General features: G+C 49.5%; 1 protein-coding gene across 2 annotated transcripts in view; it reads right to left on the bottom strand.

The window, feature by feature from the left end:
• LOC102463964 (alpha-2-macroglobulin-like) overlaps positions 1-22,704 on the bottom strand; it is an 89,357-nt gene that overhangs the window by 35,086 nt on the left and 31,567 nt on the right. The window contains exons 8-17 of one of the 2 annotated variants that reach the window (XM_025181347.2): positions 21,223-21,346; positions 18,927-19,041; positions 18,494-18,603; positions 10,142-10,303; positions 7,790-8,017; positions 6,043-6,106; positions 4,967-5,109; positions 3,300-3,449; positions 2,278-2,445; positions 490-631 (exon numbers count right to left, since the gene is read on the bottom strand). In XM_025181347.2, coding sequence (XP_025037132.2) covers positions 490-631; positions 2,278-2,445; positions 3,300-3,449; positions 4,967-5,109; positions 6,043-6,106; positions 7,790-8,017; positions 10,142-10,303; positions 18,494-18,603; positions 18,927-19,041; positions 21,223-21,346 — 1,406 coding nt within the window. Of the gene's footprint in view, positions 1-474; positions 632-2,277; positions 2,446-3,299; positions 3,450-4,966; positions 5,110-6,042; positions 6,107-7,789; positions 8,018-10,141; positions 10,304-18,493; positions 18,604-18,926; positions 19,042-21,222; positions 21,347-22,704 lie in introns of both variants that reach the window. The other variant, XM_014570148.3, reaches the window with a different exon arrangement.

The raw sequence follows: 22,704 nt of genomic DNA, 5'->3' as shown, positions 1-22,704 counted from the left end.
CACGGAGAAGCACATGCTAACCCTAGCAGCCAGCCATTTTGAATGGCATATGGGGCCATGGTCAGCAAACAGCCTATCTGAGGGCTCCACTGTGAGCCACCTAAAGTCAGTGGCTTCTGGACAGAGCCTGTAGCTAGCACACCACCTGCTCCCACACTCCAACCCCTTGATCCAGGTCACCACCCACTCCTGCACATAAACCCTCTGCACCCCCTCCTGAATCTAAACTGCCTCCCAATCTACGACCCAACTCCTACACTCCTTCCACAGGTCAGAATCTTCTCCTGCACCCAAACTTCCTCCCAGACCCTGCACTCCAATCCCCCACCCTGATCTTACTCCTGCATCCAAACTCCCTTGCTGACCCTGATCTCCTTCCTATACCTCTGCCCCATATCACAACCTTCGCCTGTTCCCAAACACAGGCATGCTCTCTGCTCAGAACAGAACGTGTGTGAGGTCTTTGGCATTTACATTGTGGACTGTAACCTTGTGCACTGAAACCGCCTGCTACGATTCCAGAGGCGGCGGCGGGAATTCCTGCAGCAATTCCATAAGGCCATGCAGGTCCATGGATGAAAAGGCAGTAATGTGGCTTTCTCATGTTGGTGAAGACCTTTAGACCCATCTCCTGTCGGGAAAAACCCAACATACATTTTGTTATTTATTTCTCGTTAGGCTGAAATTCCAGAACTGACACCAGTATTGGGAAGGCAAGGTCTTCTTATTGCACCAACTTCTCTTGGTGAGAGAGACAAGTTTACAGCTGACCCCAGATGGCCCAATACAATATATCACCTCACTTACCTGGTCTGTCTAATATCCTGGTTCCAACATGGCTACCTCACCACTGCATACCCCAGGACTTGGGGTTTAATGAGCATGGGAGAAACCGTGACACTTCCTCCCTGGGCTCAGGAGCCTATCACACACAGGTAAGACTATGATTTAGTTACAGAGGTCATGGCAGTCCCAGGTTCTGTGACTTTATCTGACCTCTGTGATTTCTGCACGTCCAGAATCAGAGACAGGACTGTGCACCCCACCCTGAAACTGGGGTTGGCTGGAGCCAGGATCCTGCAGCCCCTGCCCTGTGTCTTCCCTGGGCTACAGTAGGGGTCATGTATTCCAGCCTCATGGCACCCCAGGCTTGGCAGAAGCTGCAGCCAGGGCTGTGTGCCTCAGTCTCGTGGCTCTACCTGGGATTGCAGCTGGCACCATGTGTTCCTACCTAGCAGCTTCCACCACGGGCTGCTGCCGAAGGGAGGCGCCCTAGCCTTGTGCCTCCTAGGCTTGGTGGGGACTGCAGCAAGGGCCATACACCTCTGTCCTGCAGCTGCAACAGGGCCCTGTGCCCCCCTCACAGCTTTCCAGGGCCATGCACCTCATCACCTCCTTCCCTTCCCACTGCAGTCGAGCCTTAGTGCACTGAGGGCTGCACACCCCGTGCCACAGCTGCAGCCAGCTCCAGAGTGGCTCTCTGTTGCTGGTCCCCTGCTGTGGCCCCTGGGGCTCCATTCCCTCCCACCTTCCTGGCTCCTTGTTATTTTTAGTAAAGTCACCAAGAGGCCACATACAGGTAATGGGCTCCATGAACTGTTGCTTACTGCCCATGATCCGTCCATGCCTTCTACTAAAAATAGCCTTGACAGATCTTAGCTGTCCACACACAGCACAGGGTGGCATGCCGTCTCAGGCCTGGGGCACCGGATGGCTCTGAGGGATAAGAGATACACTCTCTAGGGCACTGGTGCCAACTTCCAGTCCAATCCCAGGTCAGAGGTTGGGGTGAAGCAGGGAAGGATCCCAGAGTCTTGTCTAGATGGGTGGTTCCCAGCTCAGAGAGTGCTTGTTGCTTGTGGGGCATGTGGGTTCTTTCACTTCTAGTCTCAAGTCAGCACTGAGCCCAAAGCTCTCCCGCATACCAGCCATTCACCAGCTCATGGGAAATGAGCGGCAGAGCATCAGGACATTTCCTACCCGTACAGGTGCCCACATCACAAAGACCCATCTTTGCCATAAGCACTGCTACCCGCCTGGTGCGCACTCTCAGGAGACCGGCCAAGGACTGCTATGCCCATGGAAGGAGCATCCCCCCCCCCCAGCTGGAGGTGCTCATACCCTAGGTCAGAGCTGCAGCACCCTGATGAGGGGCGGGGCGGAAGCTGGCACCACCATGGTACTCGCTCCAGCCATAGAACAGTCCTCAGCCCTTCAGAGCAGCTACCCAAGTGCCATACGCCCCACAGCCACACAGACAGGGTGAGGAGATTCTACCTTCATGATGTAAGTATCCTCTTCTTTGGGCCATGACACTGGAGCATAGGTGACTCCGTTCACGTACATCTGCTCTGGTATAATGCACTGGTCCTGGGGATCCTCCGGCAGCATGTCTGTGCCATGGTGGTACCCCTTAAGTTCCTTCACAGGCAGCAGGTTATACACCTGGGCAAACAGAACTGCGTCACATGGCCCCCATGGTACTCAGTGCCATGAAATACTGTGGGGGGAACAGATAGGGCTGTGTCTACACTGCAGCACTATGTTGGGGTACAGAAGTATTCTGAAATAGCTATTCCACGTCTTTTGAGCACACCCGTTATTTCAAAATAGAACGGGCTTGTTATTCCAAAGTCCCTGTAAACCTCCTTGCATGAGGGGACCTTTCGGAATAGCGGGTTATTTCAAAATAAGTGCTGTGCAGACAGCGCCAAATTACAAAATAAGCTCTTTCACAATTAACTCGAAATAAGCTACACAATTTGCATAGCTCAAATTGTGCAGCTTATTTGGAGCTACAGTGCAGTGTAGATGCACCCAGGCAGAGGCAGACAGGCAAATATATATGCAGAGAAGGTGGAGGTGCTAGAAAACAAAGCAAGAGAGATACATACAATACAGAGTGTGGAGCATGGAGGAGAGAAGGAGGAAGCTGCCCTGCAGCCTGGATATTTAAAGGTTCCAGGGCTCCTAGCCATTTAGAAATTTGCCCACAACACCACCCCTCTGGTCCAGGCCCTGCTCCTTCTGGGGGCCTGGAGCTGGATCCCCCTTGGCCCCACAAAGTCTGTCTTCACCTTAAATGCCCAGTTCTCTGCTCCTCACCTACTGAAGAAAGATAAGAGGAGGGCTGGGAGCATTGACACATACACATTGACTGAAGGGATTTTCCCCCCAGTAGTTGCACTTCTCAGCACTAAGTTGGCCTTAATTGGACCAGGCTGCATCATTTTTTGCTACCATGGCTCCTAACAGAATCACTCCTGCATATGCTGACCACAGGACCAGGTTGGACTTACAGAGCTGGGTGAGAGCTCAGTTTCAGGCTTCATAAGGAGGACACTTGAATCCACAGCGCGGACGGCGCACAGGGAGTCTGGGGAGGCTTTAAACTGGAGCTGAGTGTTGGAGGCTGGGAGACCCTCAGCAGCTGAGAAATGCAAGTCGACCTGCAATTCCAGGAAAAGTCTTAGAGGAGATATTTCCACGAGGAGTACAGCTAGTTCGGATTAGGAAGCCTAATCCGAACTAGCTACTCCGTGCCGCGTGTAGCCGCGCGGCACGGGGTTCAAACTGCCGGCATTTAAAAATGGCGCCGGCCGGCTTTATGCAAATGAAGCCCGGGAAATTCAAATCCCGGGCTTCATTTGCAATTGCGGTATGACTACATTACCCTCCTATTTCGAATTAGGAGGGTAGTGTAGACATACCCTAATGCATTATGGGTATACCAGGAGGGATCTGAGGCATTAGCAGTGTTTCTGGTAAGCTATGTACTTGTGCAGCCACTCAAGAGAAATGCAAATACTGCCCAGATGAGTAGCAGACAGCAACCCATAACAAGGCATTTTGTTTCAATCTGTAGTGCATATTCACACATGCCTTTGTGTACATAACAAAATGTATTCCACACATGAACAGAAAAATCTGCCTGTGGATGTAAAAGATTAAAGAGAACATTATCCATCAAGGATCTTGTTTTACAGCTGCCTTGGTAAAATGAACAGCCTAAGGTCTGGATGCTGCCAGAGCAGAGGCCTTTGATCAAGGCCCACTCCTCACTCAGTCACCTGACAAAAACTAAGCACCCTCTTGTTGAGCTTATGCCAGTGACCCTGCTGGAGGTCCTAGAGCGTGGGCCACAGGTAATGAAGGCAAGGGAAGGCATTGCCTAGCCAAACAGACATGAGTGCCCTCGCTCATGCTCCACCCCAGGTCAGGCTCCCTCCTACCTGTGTGCGCCAGGCTGCTTTTGGCTATTGCTAGCACTGGTTGCTGGAGGGAGAGGAGTGGCTGGGAGTTAGGTCACACATTATGGACACTGGGTGCTCCAGAGCCAAGAAGGCTGGAGCTGTGTGACTTCCTGGTTGCCTGGCACTCTGGGGCCAGGAAGTCTGGGCCTGCTTGGCCAGTTGGTATGGGGAGCCACTTGGCATTGGGCTGCCTAGCATCTCAACATTTAGGGGAGGAGGTGCAGTATCCTTGGGCTGGGACCAGCCAGAACACAATCGGGTGGCCTGGGGATGAGAGGCAGAGATCAGCAGCTACAATGGATGTGGGGTGGGCTCTGGTGGGCACAGAAGGATGGGGCCTTGGGCTGAAGAGGTGGGGCTAGTGCTTACCTTCTTCTTGACCAAGGGAATGGTAGTGAGCTAACTAGACTGTGATCTGGTTACCTGACAAACCCACCTCCTTGCCTTCCTACAGTTGAGAGCAGAGGAGGTGCTAGAGCTGGAGCCCTGTTGGTGCTACAAGGAGGGCTCTTGGCAGCATTGCCATCAGAAATACGACAATTCAATCCCTTTTAGGGCTAGTTTTAATAGAGGGTAAAGTTACCCAGAGCCTTTGGTGTTAAGTGACTGTTTTAATATTTGTAAATCTAAACAAAAACATACAGTTTTTGCTGCTGCTGGTCTAATCAGTGACTTCAGGGAGTGAATTGGGGCTTCTCAATCAAGACACCCACCTTATTAGCAAAGCAATTTTCAACCTGGAATTTGACTGAATCAGCAATAATCTCCTGATGGGGTGAAGTGGTGTATATGAGCATCTGTGCCAGGGGTGCTATATCAGACTCCACAGGGAGCATCAGAGAGAAGGTCCCATTAACTGGCAAAGAGAAGAAACGAGAAAGTCTGTTACAGGAAGCTGGCTCCAGGCCAGGGCCACAAATCTCTCTAGAGTCTCTAGGCTTCCCTTCAGGCCAAAGTTGTTACTGATGGGATTCCGACCATGGTAACACAAGGAAACTTGAAACACAGTATCTTGATTTAGTGATGAGAACATCGGCTCCTCTTGCCAAAATCTGTATTCAAATCCTGCTTTGGCACATACCAAGTGCCTCAGTCTGGCATCTAGACACGTCAAACTGTGTCCCTCAGGAACCCAGAAGCCCCTGGTGCCCCAGAAAATAAAAGGGAGGATTTTGTCAGAGGTGGCTAAGGAAGGGATGCAGACTGAGTAATTGTTCTAATTGTTCCTGCTCTCCAAGGCTATGTCCACACAGCAGAGTTATCCAGGATACCTCCGGTATCCCAAAATAGCTATTCCATGCCTTAAGAGCAAACCTGTTATATCAAAATAGTATGGGCTCGCTGTTCCAACACCCCTGTAAACCTCATTGCATGAGAGATAAAGGACATTTGGGAATAGCACCTTATTTCAAAATAATGTCAAAATTAGCTATGCAATTTGTGTAACGCAAATTGCATAGACTATTTTGAGGTAAGGGTGCTGTGTAGACATACCCTAAGGGTTAAAGCAAACCCAGCCTCAATGATTCAAGAGCCATCTTCTGAGACAGGCACCCGTGACAAAGAATATCTCAGTCAGGACAAAGCTATGAGGGGCTGGAGGGATTACAGCTTGGCTGAAGCTGCAGAGCTAGAATGGCAATAGAGGAAAGAAATCTGCTCTCTCCTCCCTTCCCCCACCCTGCACCCCATCTCAGAGGAAGGCACACGATGATTCTCTCACTGCATGTGGAAGCCTGGTGGATTAACCTCCTGGGACAGGGATAAGGAAAGGGTGATGAGAGCTCACCATCATTAGACTCCACAGCCAGTGCTTGGGTCCCTGCTCGCACAATGCCTCCTTTGGCCATCAGCTGCATGGAAGAAGAAACTTTCCTGTTATGGGTATTATGGGTAGGAGAGGCCTTAGAATGGGGGAACCTGGGAGATGAATGTCAGGAATACTTAGTATTCTTAGTATACTTAGATTTTCAGAAAGCCTTTGACAAGGACCCTCACCAAAGGCTCTTGTGTAAATTACATGGCCATGGGATAAGAGGGAAGGTCCTTTCTTGGATTGAGAACTGGTTAAAAGACAGGAAACAAAGGGTAGGAATAAATGGTAAATTTTCAGAATGGAGAGGGGTAACTAGTGGTGTCCCCCAAGGATCAGTCCTGGGACCAATCCTTTTCAACTTATTCATAAATGATGTGGAGAAAGGGGTAAGCAGTGAGGTGGTAAAGTTTGCGGATGATACCAAACTGTTTAGGATAATCAAGACAGAAGCAGACTGTGAGGGACTCCAAGATGATCTCACCAAACTCAGTGATTGGGCAACAAAATGGCAAATGAAATTTAATGTGGATAAGTGTAAAGTAATGCACATCGGGAAAAATAACCCCAACTATACGTACAGTATGATGGGGGCTAATTTGGCTATGACAAATCAGGAAAGAGATCTTGGAGTTATCGTGGACAGTTCTCTGAAAACTTCCACACAGTGTGCAGCAGCGGTCAAAAAGGCAAATAGGATGCTAGGAATTATTAAGAAAGGGATAGAAAATAAGACCCAGAATATCTTACTGCCCCTGTATAAAACTATGGTACGCCCACATCTTGAATACTGTGTACAGATGTGGTCTCCTCACCTCAAAAAAGATATTTTGGCCTTGGAAAGGGTTCAGAAAAGGGCAACTAAAATGATTAGGGGTTTGGAACGGGTCCCATATGAAGAGAGGTTAAAGTGACTGGGACTTTTCAGTTTAGAAAAGAGGAGACTGAGGGGGGATATGATAGAGGTATATACAATCATGAGTGGTGTGGAGAGGGTGGATAAAGAAAAGTTATTTGTTAGTTCTCATAATAGAAGAACTAGAGGACACCAAATGAAATTAATGGGGAGCAGGTTTAAAACTAATAAAAGAAAGTTCTTCTTCACACAGCGTGTAGTCAACCTGTGGAACTCCTTGCCAGAGGAGGCGGTGAAGGCTAGGACTATAATAGAGTTTAAAGAGAAGCTAGATAATTTCATGGAGGTTAGGTCCATAAAAGGCTATTAGCCAGGGAATAGAAATGGTGTCCTTGGCCTCTGTTTGTCAGAGGCTAGAGAAGGATGGCAGGAGACAAATTGCTTGATCATTGTCTTTGGCCCAAACTCTCTTGGGCACGTGGTGCTGGCCACTGTCGGCAGACAGCCTACTGGGCTAGATGGACCTTTGGTCTGACCCAGTACGGCCATTCTTATGTTCTTATGAATTTTGTGCCTTTGGTGGCTGGAGCCAGTAGTATTGCTCCACTGGTCTCTGCTCACAGAATTCTTTGTGTACAATCAGGGGCAATATGCTGGGTCCCAGCATTGGGGCTCTGCAAAGACCATCAGTCCAAGGAAAGGAGTGCGAAGGATCATAGGAACAGAGAGATAATTTCTTGCCCTGGCCACATGGGGTTCATTGACCCACCTAGAATTATTGTCCAGGGACTGATTGTCTGGCAGGCACTTGGGCCCATTTTTAGGTGTCACCTATGTGCAGATAAAGGTCAGTAATTCCAAGTTTACCAGATAGTAGAAGATGATTTCCTTCTGCTCCCCTATGGCCTCTGGCTTCAGGATGTAGTGCACCTGGATTTCCTGTGTATGGCCACAGCTTAGCGTCTCTGACACAGGCTCTATTTTGAGAAAGCTGTTACTTGAGGAGTAAAATCGCTTTGCCACGAAATGGTCCAGTTCGTATAAAGGGGAGACCCAGGAATAGTCATAGCAGTTGGTATTTGATTTATGAATTGCCTGGTAACAGAGAAAATATTTATAGATATATGTAGCTATAGATAATTGAAATCCACAGCCCGTGTTTAAAGAACAAGACAATAATGGCCTGCTTCTGGAAGGTACTGGGTGCTGGGCTAATAGGATGACATGGATTCTTTGGCATGCACAAAACATGACACATTATTGCTTGCTTGCTTGTTTGCAGTCATGCAAAGGTTCTTACTCAGGCTACGTCTAGACTGCAAGCCTCTTTCGAAAGAAGCTTTTTCGAAAGATACTTTCAAAAAAGAGCATCTAGACTGCAAGCAGTACTTTCGAAAAAGCAAGGCGCTTTTTCGAAAGAAAGCACCCAGGCAGTCTGGATGCTCTCTTTCGAAAAAGCCCTGTTTGCATTCAAGAACACCTTTTTTCAAAAGAGCACTTTCGAAAAAAGGCATTCTTCCTCGTGAAATGAGGTTTTCCGCCGTCGAAAGAAAAGCCGCGTTCTTTCGATTTAATTTTGAAAGAACGCAGCTGTAGTCTAGACGCAGGTGAAGTTTTTTCTAAAAAAGGCTACTTTTTTCGAAAAAACCCTTGAGTCTGGACACAGCCCCAGTGAGAGCTCCCCTTGACAGCAATGGGAAAGCTGTTCCATTATTTCTACAACATCTTGTTTGTACAGTGCCAAAAGCATATTGAAGGCTTTACAGACACCTATGAAAGATTTATCTTGTATCCACAGGATTTAACATCTCACCTGAAGAGCAGTTTGGAGAGGAGAGAGTTTTCGTATGAGAGCGGTGAGCAGAGAACTACTTTGTATTTGAGAGAGGAAGTTATCTAACGCCTTGAGCTTGCCCCACACATGCACATTTCTTTATTTTTCCCTGACTAGAAGTTCTTGACATTTTTTGTTATAAACCCTGACAATTTCAAAAAGTCCTTTGAACATTCTGGACATTTTTAATGATGTAAATCTGGGAGGAGAGAATTATAATGAAAATATCAAATGCTATAGAACAGGGATGGGCAATAATTTTTGATGGGGGTGGCTATTCCAAGAATTTGGTAAGTGGTCAATGACATTAATGGAGGAGATGTGGGGTCCTGGAGGGAGCTGGGTGCAGCAGTGAGCTTGGGGTAGGAGACCAGTTGCAGGAGGAGGTGCGGTGTCTGGAAGGGATTTTGGGTGAAGGAGAAGGTTGTGACCTAGGGCAGAGGATTGGGGCTCAGCAGATAGTCTGGAAGAGGGTAGGGGTGCAGGAGCAGGAGTGCAGAGGGTTTGAGTTATAATCTGGGGCACGGAGTTGGGGTGCAGAATGGGGTGAGGAGCCAGGTACAGGCTCTGGTTAAGAAGCACTTCCCCAAGACGGTTCCTAGCCAGCAATCCAGCAGATCCTCAGGCAGGCTTCCTGACTGCTGCACCCCATATACCTCTCAAAGAAGCCAGCTGCAGGTTTCCAGTCAATGGGAGCTGAGAGATTGTGCTGGGGATGGGCAGTGACCAGAGACTCCCCCCATGGGACATGCAGATATGACATGGCCCCCCTGCAGCCAACCACGGTGAGCAGTGTGCAGTGGCATGGCAAGCAGAGAGCCTGGCTGAGGCTCCTGCTAGCCCACAGGACAGTGACAGGCTGGATCTGAAGCTGGCCTTGGTGAGCTGTCTTTTGCCCACTCCTGACGCAGAATGTGCACTCTTTGAGGAGAAGGGGAAATGGAGAACTAATCTATTCTCTGCCTGTTATATGTTCGGCCAATAAGACTGGCCTTGATGCTTTTTGATTCTGATGCTGCATCTCATGCTAATGCCATGTCAGACGGAAACTCTCCATTTGGGGGAAAGAAGCCACTTGTGTGGCAGGCTGGTTACTCTATGGTGCGTCTATGCAGTTGTGCAGAGGTCTGGAATGTTAGAATCCGCCCTGGGGAATGTGGACTGCTAGGCAGAGTGAAGACAAGGTTGTCAAAAATGCAGATAAGCACAATTCTCACATATGGCCACACCACTGACAGTAGGGCTATTGCCACTTCATGGATATGAAAGAGCTCTAGATACAGACAGCTGCTCCCTGGGAGAGAGGAAGCTGGTTTCAGCAAAAAAATTATATAAACTCCACAACAGAGCCCATCTCTGATCACCCTCCTCCCCCAGCCACTCACTATGAGCCTAACAGAGGCTGAATCAAAATGAGAGGTGTCCAGAGCAAATCGTGCTCGTCCCTGATCGTCTGTTGTGGAGTTGACTTCATAGTCACGCCCTTCCAAGGAAATCCGGACTGTTTCATTGATGATTGGCTCATTGGTCCCATCCACCAGCTTCACCTAAGGGAGATACACCAAGACCCCATGTTCACACTAGGCAAGAAAGTCGGTGTCTGCAAACTTACTAGCTCTTTGCTCCATCACCACAGCAATGTGGCCATGACAGGTGTATTCTGTGAAACACATTGTGGTTGGGACATCTGCTGAGGAACTCTCAGAGGTAGGTGGTAGTGACTATGTAGGGGATACTGCAGTCTCTGAGCTGAGGGTTACATCATGTGCCCATGGGAAATGCAATCTCTATTTTTCTCCTCGTGCCCTGTGGCTAATGTGAGTGCACATTGGGATCAGAGATCTCAGGACTGTGAGTCTCCCAAGGAGTTAGAGAAGCAGCACCTAGACAGTAAGAGGCAACCTCAGAACAGCAAGGGTCAAAGAGCCAGAGGGAAAATTCCCACACAAGTGTTCCCTCTGAGCCCTTAGGACAGTCAGAGCCCTACAATGATAGGTAAACTGCAGCTTAGTTTGAGCTAGCTCCTACACTGCAGCTCCTACCTAGTGTAAGGGGACTGTTAGCCCCTTACTAAAACTCTGTGGGAGTTTTTGGTTCGCCAGTTCCCAGTATCAAAAGAGGAAGGGTCCATGAGAAATCAGGGCCCTGAGACTGACAGACCCCAGAGACAATGGAAAGCAGCCAACACGCCAGCTCAGCCTGATTGACAGGTTGGACAGGCCAGTGAGGAAAGTAAAAGGTCAGGTCCCGTCCTCAGTGTGAACTGGGATTTTTCTGGGTCTCTCTGAGCAAGAAGAGAGAGCTAAGAGGAGCAAGCTGTATGGAGAGGCAGACCTGCAGAAACAGAGCCAGACACACACAGCCCAAGAAGCGCAGACCCTGTGTTGAGCAACAGACTGGCAGTGACCAGAGAGCCAAAAGAGGCAGAGAACAACACAAGGAGCTGGAGACTGGCAAAGCAGCACAGCCTGCAGATGGGTGTGGTGAGCAGCTGGGACCAGCAAAGTGTGGGGAGAGGCTCTGGGCAGGGAGACACCACCAGCCAAGAGGCCCTACAGGCCAGACTGGGAGAGGGGTCCTGCCACCTAGAGCCTGAGGCCATGTGGTCACTGCCAGAGCAAGCGTGTCCAGTCTGCAGTCCCCCTGCAGCACAGCCAGGGTTTGATAGAGAGCCCTGGGACCTATAAGGAACATACTGTGAATTGTCCTTATACTCTGCAGACTGCTGTTTGTGATGTCCCCATGCTACAGAGCAGGACTGCGTGTTCTTATTTAACCTTTCTCATTTTTTTCTTATTCTTTTCTCTTTAATCAGTTGATGTTTAATACATTGTATTTGCTTTGAACTGTATGAAATGATCACTGGGCCAAGAAAGCATCCAGTGTGAAGAGAGCACCCCGGAGTGGGGACACCCTATCCCCTGCCCCAAGTGACTACAAGGTCGGGGATTAAGCCCCAGGAAACCTGGGCCCAGCCTTGTTGGGGTTTCAAGGACTCTGTTACTCAGGAGAGTGGAAGGGAAACCCTCAGGGTCAGGGAGGCCATTGGGTAAAGGAAGTGGGAGGGGGGACTCAGATACTTTCACTGGTCCATTTCACCGGGGTGGTATAGAAGCCAGGAAAGTTCCCCACAATAGCGGGACCATTCCCCCGCTTACACTAGCTCCTACACTGCAGAGACGCTGGTGCCAGGACTTGTGACAAAGAAGCAAAGGCACTGGGTGTTAAAAATACTCTGATCCAGCAGCTTCCATAGGAGAAGAGATATCTCCACCCTGGAACTGAATATCCTATGGCACATTAGTAAGGATCTAAATGAACTGAATGACCCCTCTCCCCTGACAGCTAGCTGGGAGGGGGAGAGACTTTCAGAGTAAATTATTTACATACAAGGGTGGCCCGTGGCTATAGGCCGATTCGGCCATCACGTAGGGTGTTGCCTTCAACAGCACCCAATGAGGACGTCACAGGGCACCCGGGGCGCCCGATGATGATGTCACCCCCATTGATGGCCATGCAGGCGGGGGTGCCGATTGCGCGTTCCGCCTGGGGTGCTAGCTGCCGCAGCCCACCTCAGGCCACTCCTGTTTACATGAACAAGGAGTCGTAGGGCACCTTACAGACTAACAGATATATTAGCGTATACGCTTCTGGATTTTACCCACAAAAGCTTATGCCCTAATAAGTCTGTTAGGGTATGTCTACACTACAAAGTTAGTTCGAACTAACGGACGTTAGTTCGAACTAACTTTAATAGGTGCTACACTAGCGCTCCGCTAGTTCGAATTTGAATCGAACTAGCAGAGCGCTTAGTTCGAACTAGGTAAACCTCATTTTACGAGGACTAACGCCTAGTTCGAACTAGCTAGTTCGAACTAAGGGCTGTGTAGCCCTTTAGTTCGAACTAGTGGGAGGCTAGCCCTCCCCAGGTTTCCCTGGTGGCCACTCTGGCCAACACCAGGGAAACTCTATGCCCCCCTCCCGGCCCTGGACCCCTTAAAGGGGCACGGGCTGGCTACGGTGCCCGTGCCAGGTGCAAGCCTGCCAGCACCCAGCTAGCAGACCCTGCACCTGGCACGGCACAGAGCCACCCACCCGATGTCCCCCAGCCCTCCCCCTCTTCCTGGGACCAGGCTGGCGGCTCCCGGGAGCTTGCCCTGGACCGCAAGAGGCGGGCACCTTCCTGGGCTAGTGCGGACATCGTGGACCTCGTCCACGATCTCCGCACTAGGCACAGGAAAGTGGCCGTCTAGGGCAGGAGAGCTGCCAGCTTGGCCACCCAGGACCAGGTGTGCATGAAAATCAAGGGGGTCCACTGAGACCCCCGACACTGAGCCCTGAGCTTACAATGGCCGTCCTGGGTCAGACCAAAGGTCCATCTAGCCCAGTAGCCTGTCTGCCGACAGCGGCCAACCCTAGGAACCCTGGAGGGGATGGACCGAAGACAGTGACCAAGCCATTTGTCTCGTGCCATCCCTCTCCAGCCTTCCACAAACTTTGGGCAGGGACACCACTCCTACCCTCTGGCTAATAGGACTCCATGGACCCAACCTCCATCACAGCCTCCTGCAGCAAGGAGTTCCACAGGTTAACTATTTGCTTTGGGAAGAAGAAGAACAACTTTCTCTTACTAGTTTCAAGCCTGCTACCCATTCCTTTCCTTTGGTCTCCTCTAGTCCTTCTTTATGGGAACTCAGGAAGAACTTTTCTGAATGCACCCTCTCCACCCAACCCCTGCTTTTAGAGACCTCTATCCTGTCCCCTCTCCGTCTCCTCTTTTCTAAGCTGAACAGTCCCAGTCTCTGTAGCCTTTCTTCATCTGGGACCTGTTCCCAACCCCTGATCATGTTAGTTGCCCTCCCCTCTCCCAGCCTTTCTCTTCCCCTCTCCCACCTCCTTTTCCCAGTCTCCCCCAGTTTTGTTCAATAAAGACAGAGTCAATGTTGGAAGAAACGTTATCTTTATTTTGTACATCAATAAGAAGGGGGGCTAAGGAAGGGTAAGTGGAAGGAGGTGAGGGAGGAATGGGGTACGAGCCCCCGATGGGGAGGACTGGGCTGGCTCTGCGGGCTTCTGGGGGTGGAAGCTCTCCTGCAGCCCCCCAATTACTCCCTCTCCCCAGATGGCAGCCTGCGGCAAGTGCAGCCGGGCTGATGGCCGAGTGCTGTGATGTGCCCAGTGTGGGCACTCAGGGCACTCCAAGCCAGAACTTCTTTGCAAGCGGGGCACCCCTTAGAACTGTGTGTCCGGGGTGGGGGTCGGGACCCTTTAAGCGCAGCCCTCGGCTAGCCTGAGACAGCATCTCCATGCTCTAAGTCCTCCTTTTATGCCCTGCCGGCACTGCTTCCGGCCATCCTTAAGCCCTGTTCAGAGTCCACTCAATGTGGACTTACTAGTTCAAACTAGCAAAACGCTAGTTCGAACTAGTTTTTAGTTCTAGATGCGTTAGTTCGAACTAGCTTAGTTCGAATTAACTAATTCGAACTAAGTTAGTTCGAACTAGCGCTGTAGTGTAGACGTACCCCTAGTCTCTAAGGGTGTGTCTGCACTAGCAAATTATTTCAGGATAACTTAATTTGAAATAACTCCTGAAATAACTATTTGGAAAGAGAGCGTCCACACTAAAGGGAACCCTCAAAATTAGTCTGAGGCAGGCTTCCCTAATGTGGACACACTATCTTGACTTAGGGTGCATCTAGACTGGCAAGATTTGCGCAAAATCTTGCCAGCTGTCTACTCTGGCTGCTTGAATTTGCGCAAGAACACTGATGATCTAATGTAAGATTGTCAGTGTTCTTGCGCAAATACACTGATGCTCCTGCTCGGGAAAAAGCCCTCTTGCGCAAATGTTTTTGCGCAAGGGGGCCAGTGTAGACAGGGAAGAACTGTTTTGCGCAAAAAAGCCCCGATGGCAAAAATGGCGATCAGGACTTTCTTGCGCAAAACCGCGTCTAGACTGGCCACAGATGCTTTTGCGCAAAAGCAGTTTTTGCGCAAAGGCACCCGTGCCAATCTAGATGCTTTTTTGCGCAAATGCCTTTAACGGAAAAACTTTTCAGTTAAAAGCATTTGCGCAAAATCATGCCAGTCTAAACGCAACCTTAGCGTCTCAGGAAGCACTGGGGAGTAATTGCTCTGAATGACACTAGAGAGTAGTTATTTTGCAATAGCAGCAGTAGAGCATCCACACTACTGCTATTTTGCAATAACTATTTTGAAAGAAGCAATATTTCTCATGGAAAGCAGGAGTTATTATTTTGAAATAACCAGCCCCTTATTTCCAAATAACGAGCTTGGTAGTGAGGACACTCTGCTTGTTATTTCAATATGGCCAAGTCTAAACTACACCCCTTTGTTGGCAGAGGGATGTAAATTAGACACATCGGAAGTGCAAACAAAGCGGGGATTTAAATATCCCACGCTTCATTTGCATAATCACATTCTGGCACTGTCTCTGTCAAGTGCCATTTTGAAACAGAAACCGTGGCTTAGACACGGTTTTGCAACAGCGGGGTGATTTTTTGACAGATCCTGTATTCCTTGTTTTCTGAGGAGTACAGGATCGGTCGAAAATTCACTCAGCTGTTGGCAAAACCGCTTTAAACCGCGGTTTCAGTAGTGTAGAGGTAGCCTAAAAGAGGCATTATTTCAAAATAACTCCTAATGTAGACCAGAGCTAAGGTGCCACCAGACTCCTCATTGTTTTTGCAGATCCAGACTAGCACATCTCCCCCTGAGATTATTTACATAGACACATGTGCTCTGCTGGGATATCCAGAAGAAAGAGCATGCTTGCTCACACTTACCAGCTTTCTCTAGTGTTGGTTACAAATTACTTTAGTACCAATTGGGAAAATATTGCCTCTCAGGCTGTCTCTGCACTACCATATTATTTTAAAATAATAACTCCCAAAATAACTATTTCAAAATAAGCTTATTCCTCTTCACAAGCAAGAGTTATTATTTTGAAATACATTCCCTCTTAATACATTAATACATTCCCTGTTATATTCAAATCTATTCAAATGCAGGCAGTCCCCGGGTTATGTACAAGATAGGGACTATAGGTTTGTTCTTAAGTTGAATTTGTATGTAAGTCGGAACTGGCTCCACATTCAGCCGCTGCTGAAACTGATCAGAGGCTGACTACAGGAAGCCCTAGGCAGAGTCCCCACAGGACCAACCCGGCAGCACCCCAGCTGCTCTACCCCAGGCGTCCCGCAACAAAAGCCTGGTCTGCTGGGGGGGGGGGCGCACTAGCTGCGCCCCCTCCCTCCCCAGCAGACCAGGGAGACCCGAGCAAAGCCGCGGAGGCGCAGAGGTCCCACCGGCTGTGCGGCTTTGCTTGGGTCTCCCTGCTGTGCTGGGGAGTCCCCCCCAGCACACCAGGGAGACCCAGAGCAGCTTTTCTCGCCCCAGAGGACGTGGTGGCGGGACCGCGGCGCTCTGGGCGGTCCCGCCGCCCGCGAGCTCCGGGGCGAGAAAAGCCCCGTTCGTAAGTGCGGATCCCACATAAGTCGGATCCGCGTTAGTCGGGGACTGCCTGTACATTATAATCAAAATAATAGTGCTCTCCTTTTTATTTCAAAATAAGGGGTGTTATTTCAGAATAACTCCCCAGTGTGTAGACCTGCTCTCAGAGGGTATGTCTACATTACAGCACTAATTTGAACTAACTTAATTCGAATTAGTTAATTCGAACTAAGCTAATTTGAACTAGTGCATCTAGACTTAAAAACTAGTTTGAATTAGCATTTTGCTAATTCGAACTAGCATGTCCACATTGAGTGGACCCTGAACTGAGGTTAAGGATGGCCGGAAGCAGTGCCGGCAGGGCATCAGAGGAGGACTTAGAGCGTGGAGTTGCTGTTTCAGGCTAGCCGAGGGCTGTGCTTAAAGGGACCCGACCCCCACCCCGGACAGACAGTTCTCAGGGTTCCCCGCTTGCAAAGCAGTCCTGGCTTGGAGTGCCCTGAGTGCCCACACTGGGCACATCACAGCACTCGGCCATCAGCCCGGCTGCACTTGCCGCAGGCTGCCATCCGGGAGGGTCAATCGGGGGGCTGCAGGAGAGTTTCCACCCCGAGGAGCCCACAAAGCCACCCCAGTCCTCCCCATCGGGGACTCGTACCCCATTCCTCCCTCACCTCCTTCCACTTACCCCTCCCTAGCCCCCCTTCCTGATGTAAAAAATAAAGGACACATGTGGTCAAAAATAGAAACTCTCTTTATTTAATAAAACTGGGGGAGACTGAGAAAAGGAGGTGGGAGAGGGGAAGAGTGAGGGTGGGAGAAGGGAGGGCAACTAAAATGATCAGGGGTTTGGAACAGGTCCCATATGAAGAAAGGCTAAAGAGACTGGGACTTTTCAGCTTAGAAAAGAGGAGACTGAGGGGGGATATGATAGAGGTCTATAAAAGCATGAGTGGGGTGGAGAGGGTGCATAAAGAAAAGTTCTTCATTAGTTACCATAATAGAAGGAGTAGAGGACACCAAAGGAAATGAATGGGTAGCAGGCTTCAAACTAATAACAGAAAGTTCTTCTTCACAAAGCAAATAATCAATCTGTGAAACTCCTTGCCACAGGAGGCTGTGAAGGCTAGAACTAGAACAGAGTTTAAAGAGAAGTTAGATAAAGTCATGGAGGTTGGGTCCATGGAGTGCTCTTAGCCAGGGGGTAGGAATGGTGTCCCTGGCCTCTGTTTGTGGAAGGCTGGAGATGGATGGCACGAGACAAATGGCTTGGTCGTTGTCTTCAGTCCATCCCCTCCAGGGTACCTAGCATTGGCCACTGTCGGCAGACAGGCTACTGGGCTAGATGGACCTTTGGTCTGACCCAGTACAGCCATTCTTATGTTTTTATGTTCTAAGCTCAGGGCTCAGGGTCAGGGTCTCACTCGACCACCTTGATTTTCACGCAAACCTGCTCCTGGGTGGCCAGGCTTGCAGCTATCCTGCCCTAGACGGATGCTTTCCTGTGCCTAGTGCGGAGGTCATGGACGTTGGAGGCTTCCCCCCAAACCTCGATGAGGTCCACGATGTCCTCACTAGACCAGGCGGGCGCCCGCCTCTTGCGGCCCCGGGCAGGCTCCTGGAAGCTGCCAGCCTGGTCTCGGGAAGAGGCGGAGGGCTGGGTGGCAGTGGGTGGCTGGCTCATGCCATGCCAGGTGCAGGGTCTGCTGGCTGGGTGCTGGCAGGCTTGCACCTGGCACGGGCACCGTAGCCAGCCCGTGCCCCTTTAAGGGCTCCGGGGCCGGGAGGGGGGCAGACGAGTTTCCCTGGTGGTGCCCAGAGTGGCCACCAGGGCAAGCTGGGGAGGGCTAGCCTCCCACTAGTTCGAATTAAGTGGCTACACAGCCCTTAATTCGAACTACTTAATTTGAACTAGGCTTAGTCCTTGTAGAATGAGGTTTACCTAGTTCGAATTAAGCGCTCCGCTAGTTCGAATTAAGTTCAAACTAGCAGTTTGTATGTGTAGCGCCTATTAAAGTTAATTCAAACTAACATCCGTTAGTTCAAATTAACTTTGTAGTGTAGACATACCCAGAGGCATCCAGAGGTGATGCATAATGTTACTAGACGAGAGTTTGAGCTAGTTCTTTGTTGCACCAAGGGAAAGAAACCTCTAGATATTGAATCCAGCCCTGGTTGCTGCTGGCTTCAGCTGGCAGAAGAGTTTCCCACTCATTTCATACTTACATGGCATTTAGCTGCTTGTGGTTTCAGAGGTTCCCTACCTGCCCAAAAAAAGGGATCCCAGGTTTGTAATGGGAGTCCATTTGCTCAAAGGTGACTTTGCTAATGGTAGATGTGATTTCACAGGAACTTGTCTCCGTTAACTCCACCTCTGAAAGAGAAGAGAACAAAGAGGGGGCATGAACTAACACATGGAAATTATGCCTTTCAGTCCTTTGCCATTCCAACCCATGGCTCACGCAGAGCCCTGCCAGTGCCCCTCAGTCCTGCCCTGCAGCCCCCTGCTATTCCAGCCCTGGGCTCCCCACACAGCCCTGCCAGTGCCCCTCAGTCCTGCCCTGCAGCCCCCTGTTATTCCAGCCCTGGGCTCCCCACACAGCCCTGCCAGTGCCCCTCAGTCCTGCCCTTTGATTCCCCTGGTGTTACAGTCCTGCGCTCCCCACACCTGACCTGGCAAGTACATATATTTCATACCTGTCTCTGCCTCTTTAATCTTGGCTTCCACCTGGATTTTATTCTCATACCCAGCTCTCTTGAGCTGGAATCCCTTGGTCTTTACCACTTCAGAAATACAGCCCTGGCTATCTGCCTGATGGACAAAAAAGAACAAAATCCTTAGGAGTTTTTTCTCTCATTCTCCTGTGTGCAAAGTTTATCATCCTCAGAAAACCTATTCTGACTGAGCTGAGAAAAAAGAGATTGGAGAACAACACATTTTCACTGTTCAGACTTTGTTTTTCAGATTTGGAAAGTCCATAAACTAACTGGCAATGAACATTCTGAAATACACAGCAACACAGTTGAAATACAGAGTAAAATGATTAGCAGGCTGGACATTTAAAAACTTCTTTTAAAAGCATGAAATTCCAAATGCCTAATGGAAAAATAAAAAGGGACTATGTAGGGCATATGCCATAACAGAAATATCTCCCCCATATCATATATATTAGCAGATACTCATTTGTTTGAAATACCAAGTGGAATCAGCAGGTGTCATACAAATACCAAAAAGATTAGATAAATAGAAGAGCAAAATGATAGCTAGACAGATGCTGCCAAAGCCTGCCCTTGCTTCCTGTCCCCACTGCTGTGCCCTCACAGCCTGGTCCGTGTAACCTCCTCCTCTCTAAGCTCTTCTGCCTCCAGCCTAAACATTCCTTGTTCCCACGCTCAGACCACATCATCCTACTCTGGAGATCTCTCCCCCGCTTCCTGTCTATTTTTGCATAAAAAAGGCTCCTGGTCCTCCCCATAATGGTCTGCCTCATTTCAACCCCGCTCTGCTCTTCTATACCTCATACTCCATCCCACTTCTCCTCTCCTTGCTCCCTGCATTTCTCCCCTTCTGTCCTCTTACTGATCTTTCCATCTCCTCCTTCTACTGCTCAGCTTTGTGCCTTCCCTAGCATGAATCCCTAAGTACGAATTCTTCCCCTTGTCTTCATCTGCCAAGCATCCTCAGTCTGCTCCCTCAAATGCTTCTTTAAAACACACTTTGGAGAACCCCTCCGCCCTTCTACCCACCAGCAGTAATTCAGATGTTCCCCCTTTCTAGAATCACTGATCAATGTTTATTTTGGCTTGTTCTATCTTCCAAAGTTCACCAGCTCTTTGTGGCCAGAGACTATGCCTAGCCATATATTTCTAACGTGATTTAAGACTGCAGAGACTCTAGGAGGCAGTATGGGCAGCAGACAGGACACTGGGTTGGCACTCAGAAGTCCTGAGATATATTTCCAGCTCTGACACTGACTTGTTGATTGCACTTGAGTAATTCCTTTCACCAACCCCTCCAACCATTTGTTTTGTCTGTTGATGGAGTAAACTCTTGGGCTATGTCTAGACTGGCATGATTTTCGACAAATGTTTTTAATGGAAAAGTTTTTCCGTTAAAAGCATTTGCGGGAAAGAGCGTATAGACTGGCATGGACTCTTTTGCACAAAAGCACTTTTTGCGGAAAAGCGTCCGTGCCAATCTAGACGCGGTTTTGCGCAAGAAAGCCCCGATCGCCATTTTTGCCATCGGGGCTATTTTGCACAAAACAGTTTTTAGCTGTCTACACTGGCCCTCTTGCACAAAAACATTTCTGGAAAAGGGCTTTTGCCCGAATGGGAATGTCAAAGCATTTGTGCAAGAAGCACTGATTTCGGACAGTAGAACGTCAGTGCTTTTGCGCAAAATCAAGCGGCCAGAGTAGACAGCTGGCAAGTTTTTGCGCAAAAGCAGCCGCTTTTGTGGGAAAACTTGCCAGTCTAGACACAGCCTTGGGGACAGGATATTTCTTTACTATGTGTATTTATAACACCTAGCACAATAGGGCCCCATTTGGACCCTTAGGTGCTACTGTAATATAACAGATAAATAACTAATCATCCTCTACTCATCCCTCTTCTGAAAGCCATTGGTCCATCTAGATCAATTTCCACCTCCTGGTCAGATTGTAGCTCCATCATAGAGTTCAAGCCATAAGGGATCACTGGACCTCTGGCATATCACAAGCTGCCAGCATCATCCAGCCCTTGCACACTCATCCAATAAGAGGGATTGAGGTGCACCAGTGCCTGAGGCCACCACAATGGCAAGGAAATAATCTGTGAGTCCAGATCTGTTATTACTGGTACATCTAGTCTGGTATCACACAGTATTTTCATGGAAAAGAACTATTAACCTATCTAGTCCATTCCCCAGCAGGATTATGCCTAAAGCGGGCATAGTTTTCTTTCGCATGCCACATCACACCACCTCACGGACAGCGTAGCAATCACCTACCTGCCCAGAGAATTCCTCACACACGGCCTTTGAATCCTCACCATAACACAAGGTGCCCGGGTGGTTATATTTCCGGCACACACGGACGCTCACAAAGCCAGGGACTGCCTTTCCAAAGGTGTATCTATAACCAGAGAGGGGTCAAAAGAAACCAAGGCTATTAGTGAGGTGGGAGAGCTGAAGAGCTGGAGAAGATGATCAGTCCTGTGACCCTGCACTCCTTAATCATCATAGTGGTGTGATTATGATGTGATGGCAAATGGCAGAACAAGGAGCAATGGTGTCAAGTTACAGTGGGGGAGTGTGATGTAGTGGGGGTGGTTTCTGCTCTGTAACCCAGTGTCCTCCTGCGCTGTGATGTGTGATTCCCACTGACTCACCACATGTGTATTAGCCCAGACACCTAGGACCAGCCTGACCAGATAACAAAGCTCTTCCCCCATGGGAGAGACAAAGGGAGGGAGGCGGAGACGAACACCTGGTTTGGAGGCAGAGTCTGGGAGTGAGGCAGTTGCTGGCTGGGAAACATGAAGGAAACAGCCTAAGCTGAGGGCTGAGGGTCGGGGCGGGGGGCAATGGACCCCCTAACTCAAGGAGTCTGAGGCATCTTGGCTCTGTATGTGCTGTGCTGTATCCTGGAGAAGCAATAAACCCTCTCTATTCTACTGGCTGACAGAGTTTGTTCTTGCTGCTACGGGGCTGCAGGACCAGGAGGAACCCCGACTCGCCATCACAGGGAGGTCTAGGTTGGACATCAGGAAAAACTATTTCCCTAGGAGGGTGGTGAAGCACTGGAATGGGTTCCCTAGGGAGGTGGTGGAATCTCCATCCCTAGAGGTTTTTAAGTCTTGGCTTGACAAAGCCCTGGCTGGGATGATTTAGTTGGGGTTGGTCCTGTTTTGGGCATGCAGATGGACTAGATGGCCACTTGAGGTCTCTTCCAACTTTAACTTTCTATAATTCTATTATTCTAAAAGAACATAACACTGGCCGTACTGGTTCAGGCCAAAGGTCCATCAAGCCCTCTGTCCTTGGCGGTCATACATTCGTTAACATATTTAAGCTCAAAAACAGCTACAGGCAGTCCCCGGGTTACGTACAAGATAGGGACTGTAGGTTTGTTCTTAAGTTGAATCTGTATGTAAGTCGGAACTGGCGTCCAGATTCAGACACTGCTGAAACTGACCGCCAGTTCTGACTTACATACAGAATCAACTTAAGAACCCCAGGCATCCCCAAGTCAGCTGCTGCTGAAACTGATCAGCAGCTGATTCCAGGAAGCCCGGGGCAGAGCAACTCTGCCTCGGGCTTCCTGTAGTCAGCGCTGGTCAGTTTCAGCAGAAGCTGACTTGGGGACGCCTGGGGCAGAGCAGCTGGGGTGCTACTGGACCAACCCAGCAGCACCCCATCTGCTCTGCCCCAGACGTCCTGATTCAGCCGCTGCTGAAACTGACCAGCAGCGGCTGAATCAGGACCTGGGGC

The sequence above is a fragment of the Pelodiscus sinensis genome, chromosome 1 (assembly GCF_049634645.1).
Source record: "Pelodiscus sinensis isolate JC-2024 chromosome 1, ASM4963464v1, whole genome shotgun sequence".
Lineage (NCBI taxonomy): Eukaryota > Metazoa > Chordata > Testudines > Trionychidae > Pelodiscus > Pelodiscus sinensis.
The sequence above is the reverse complement of the archived record's forward strand: the minus strand, read 5'-3'. Positions and strand labels throughout refer to the sequence as shown.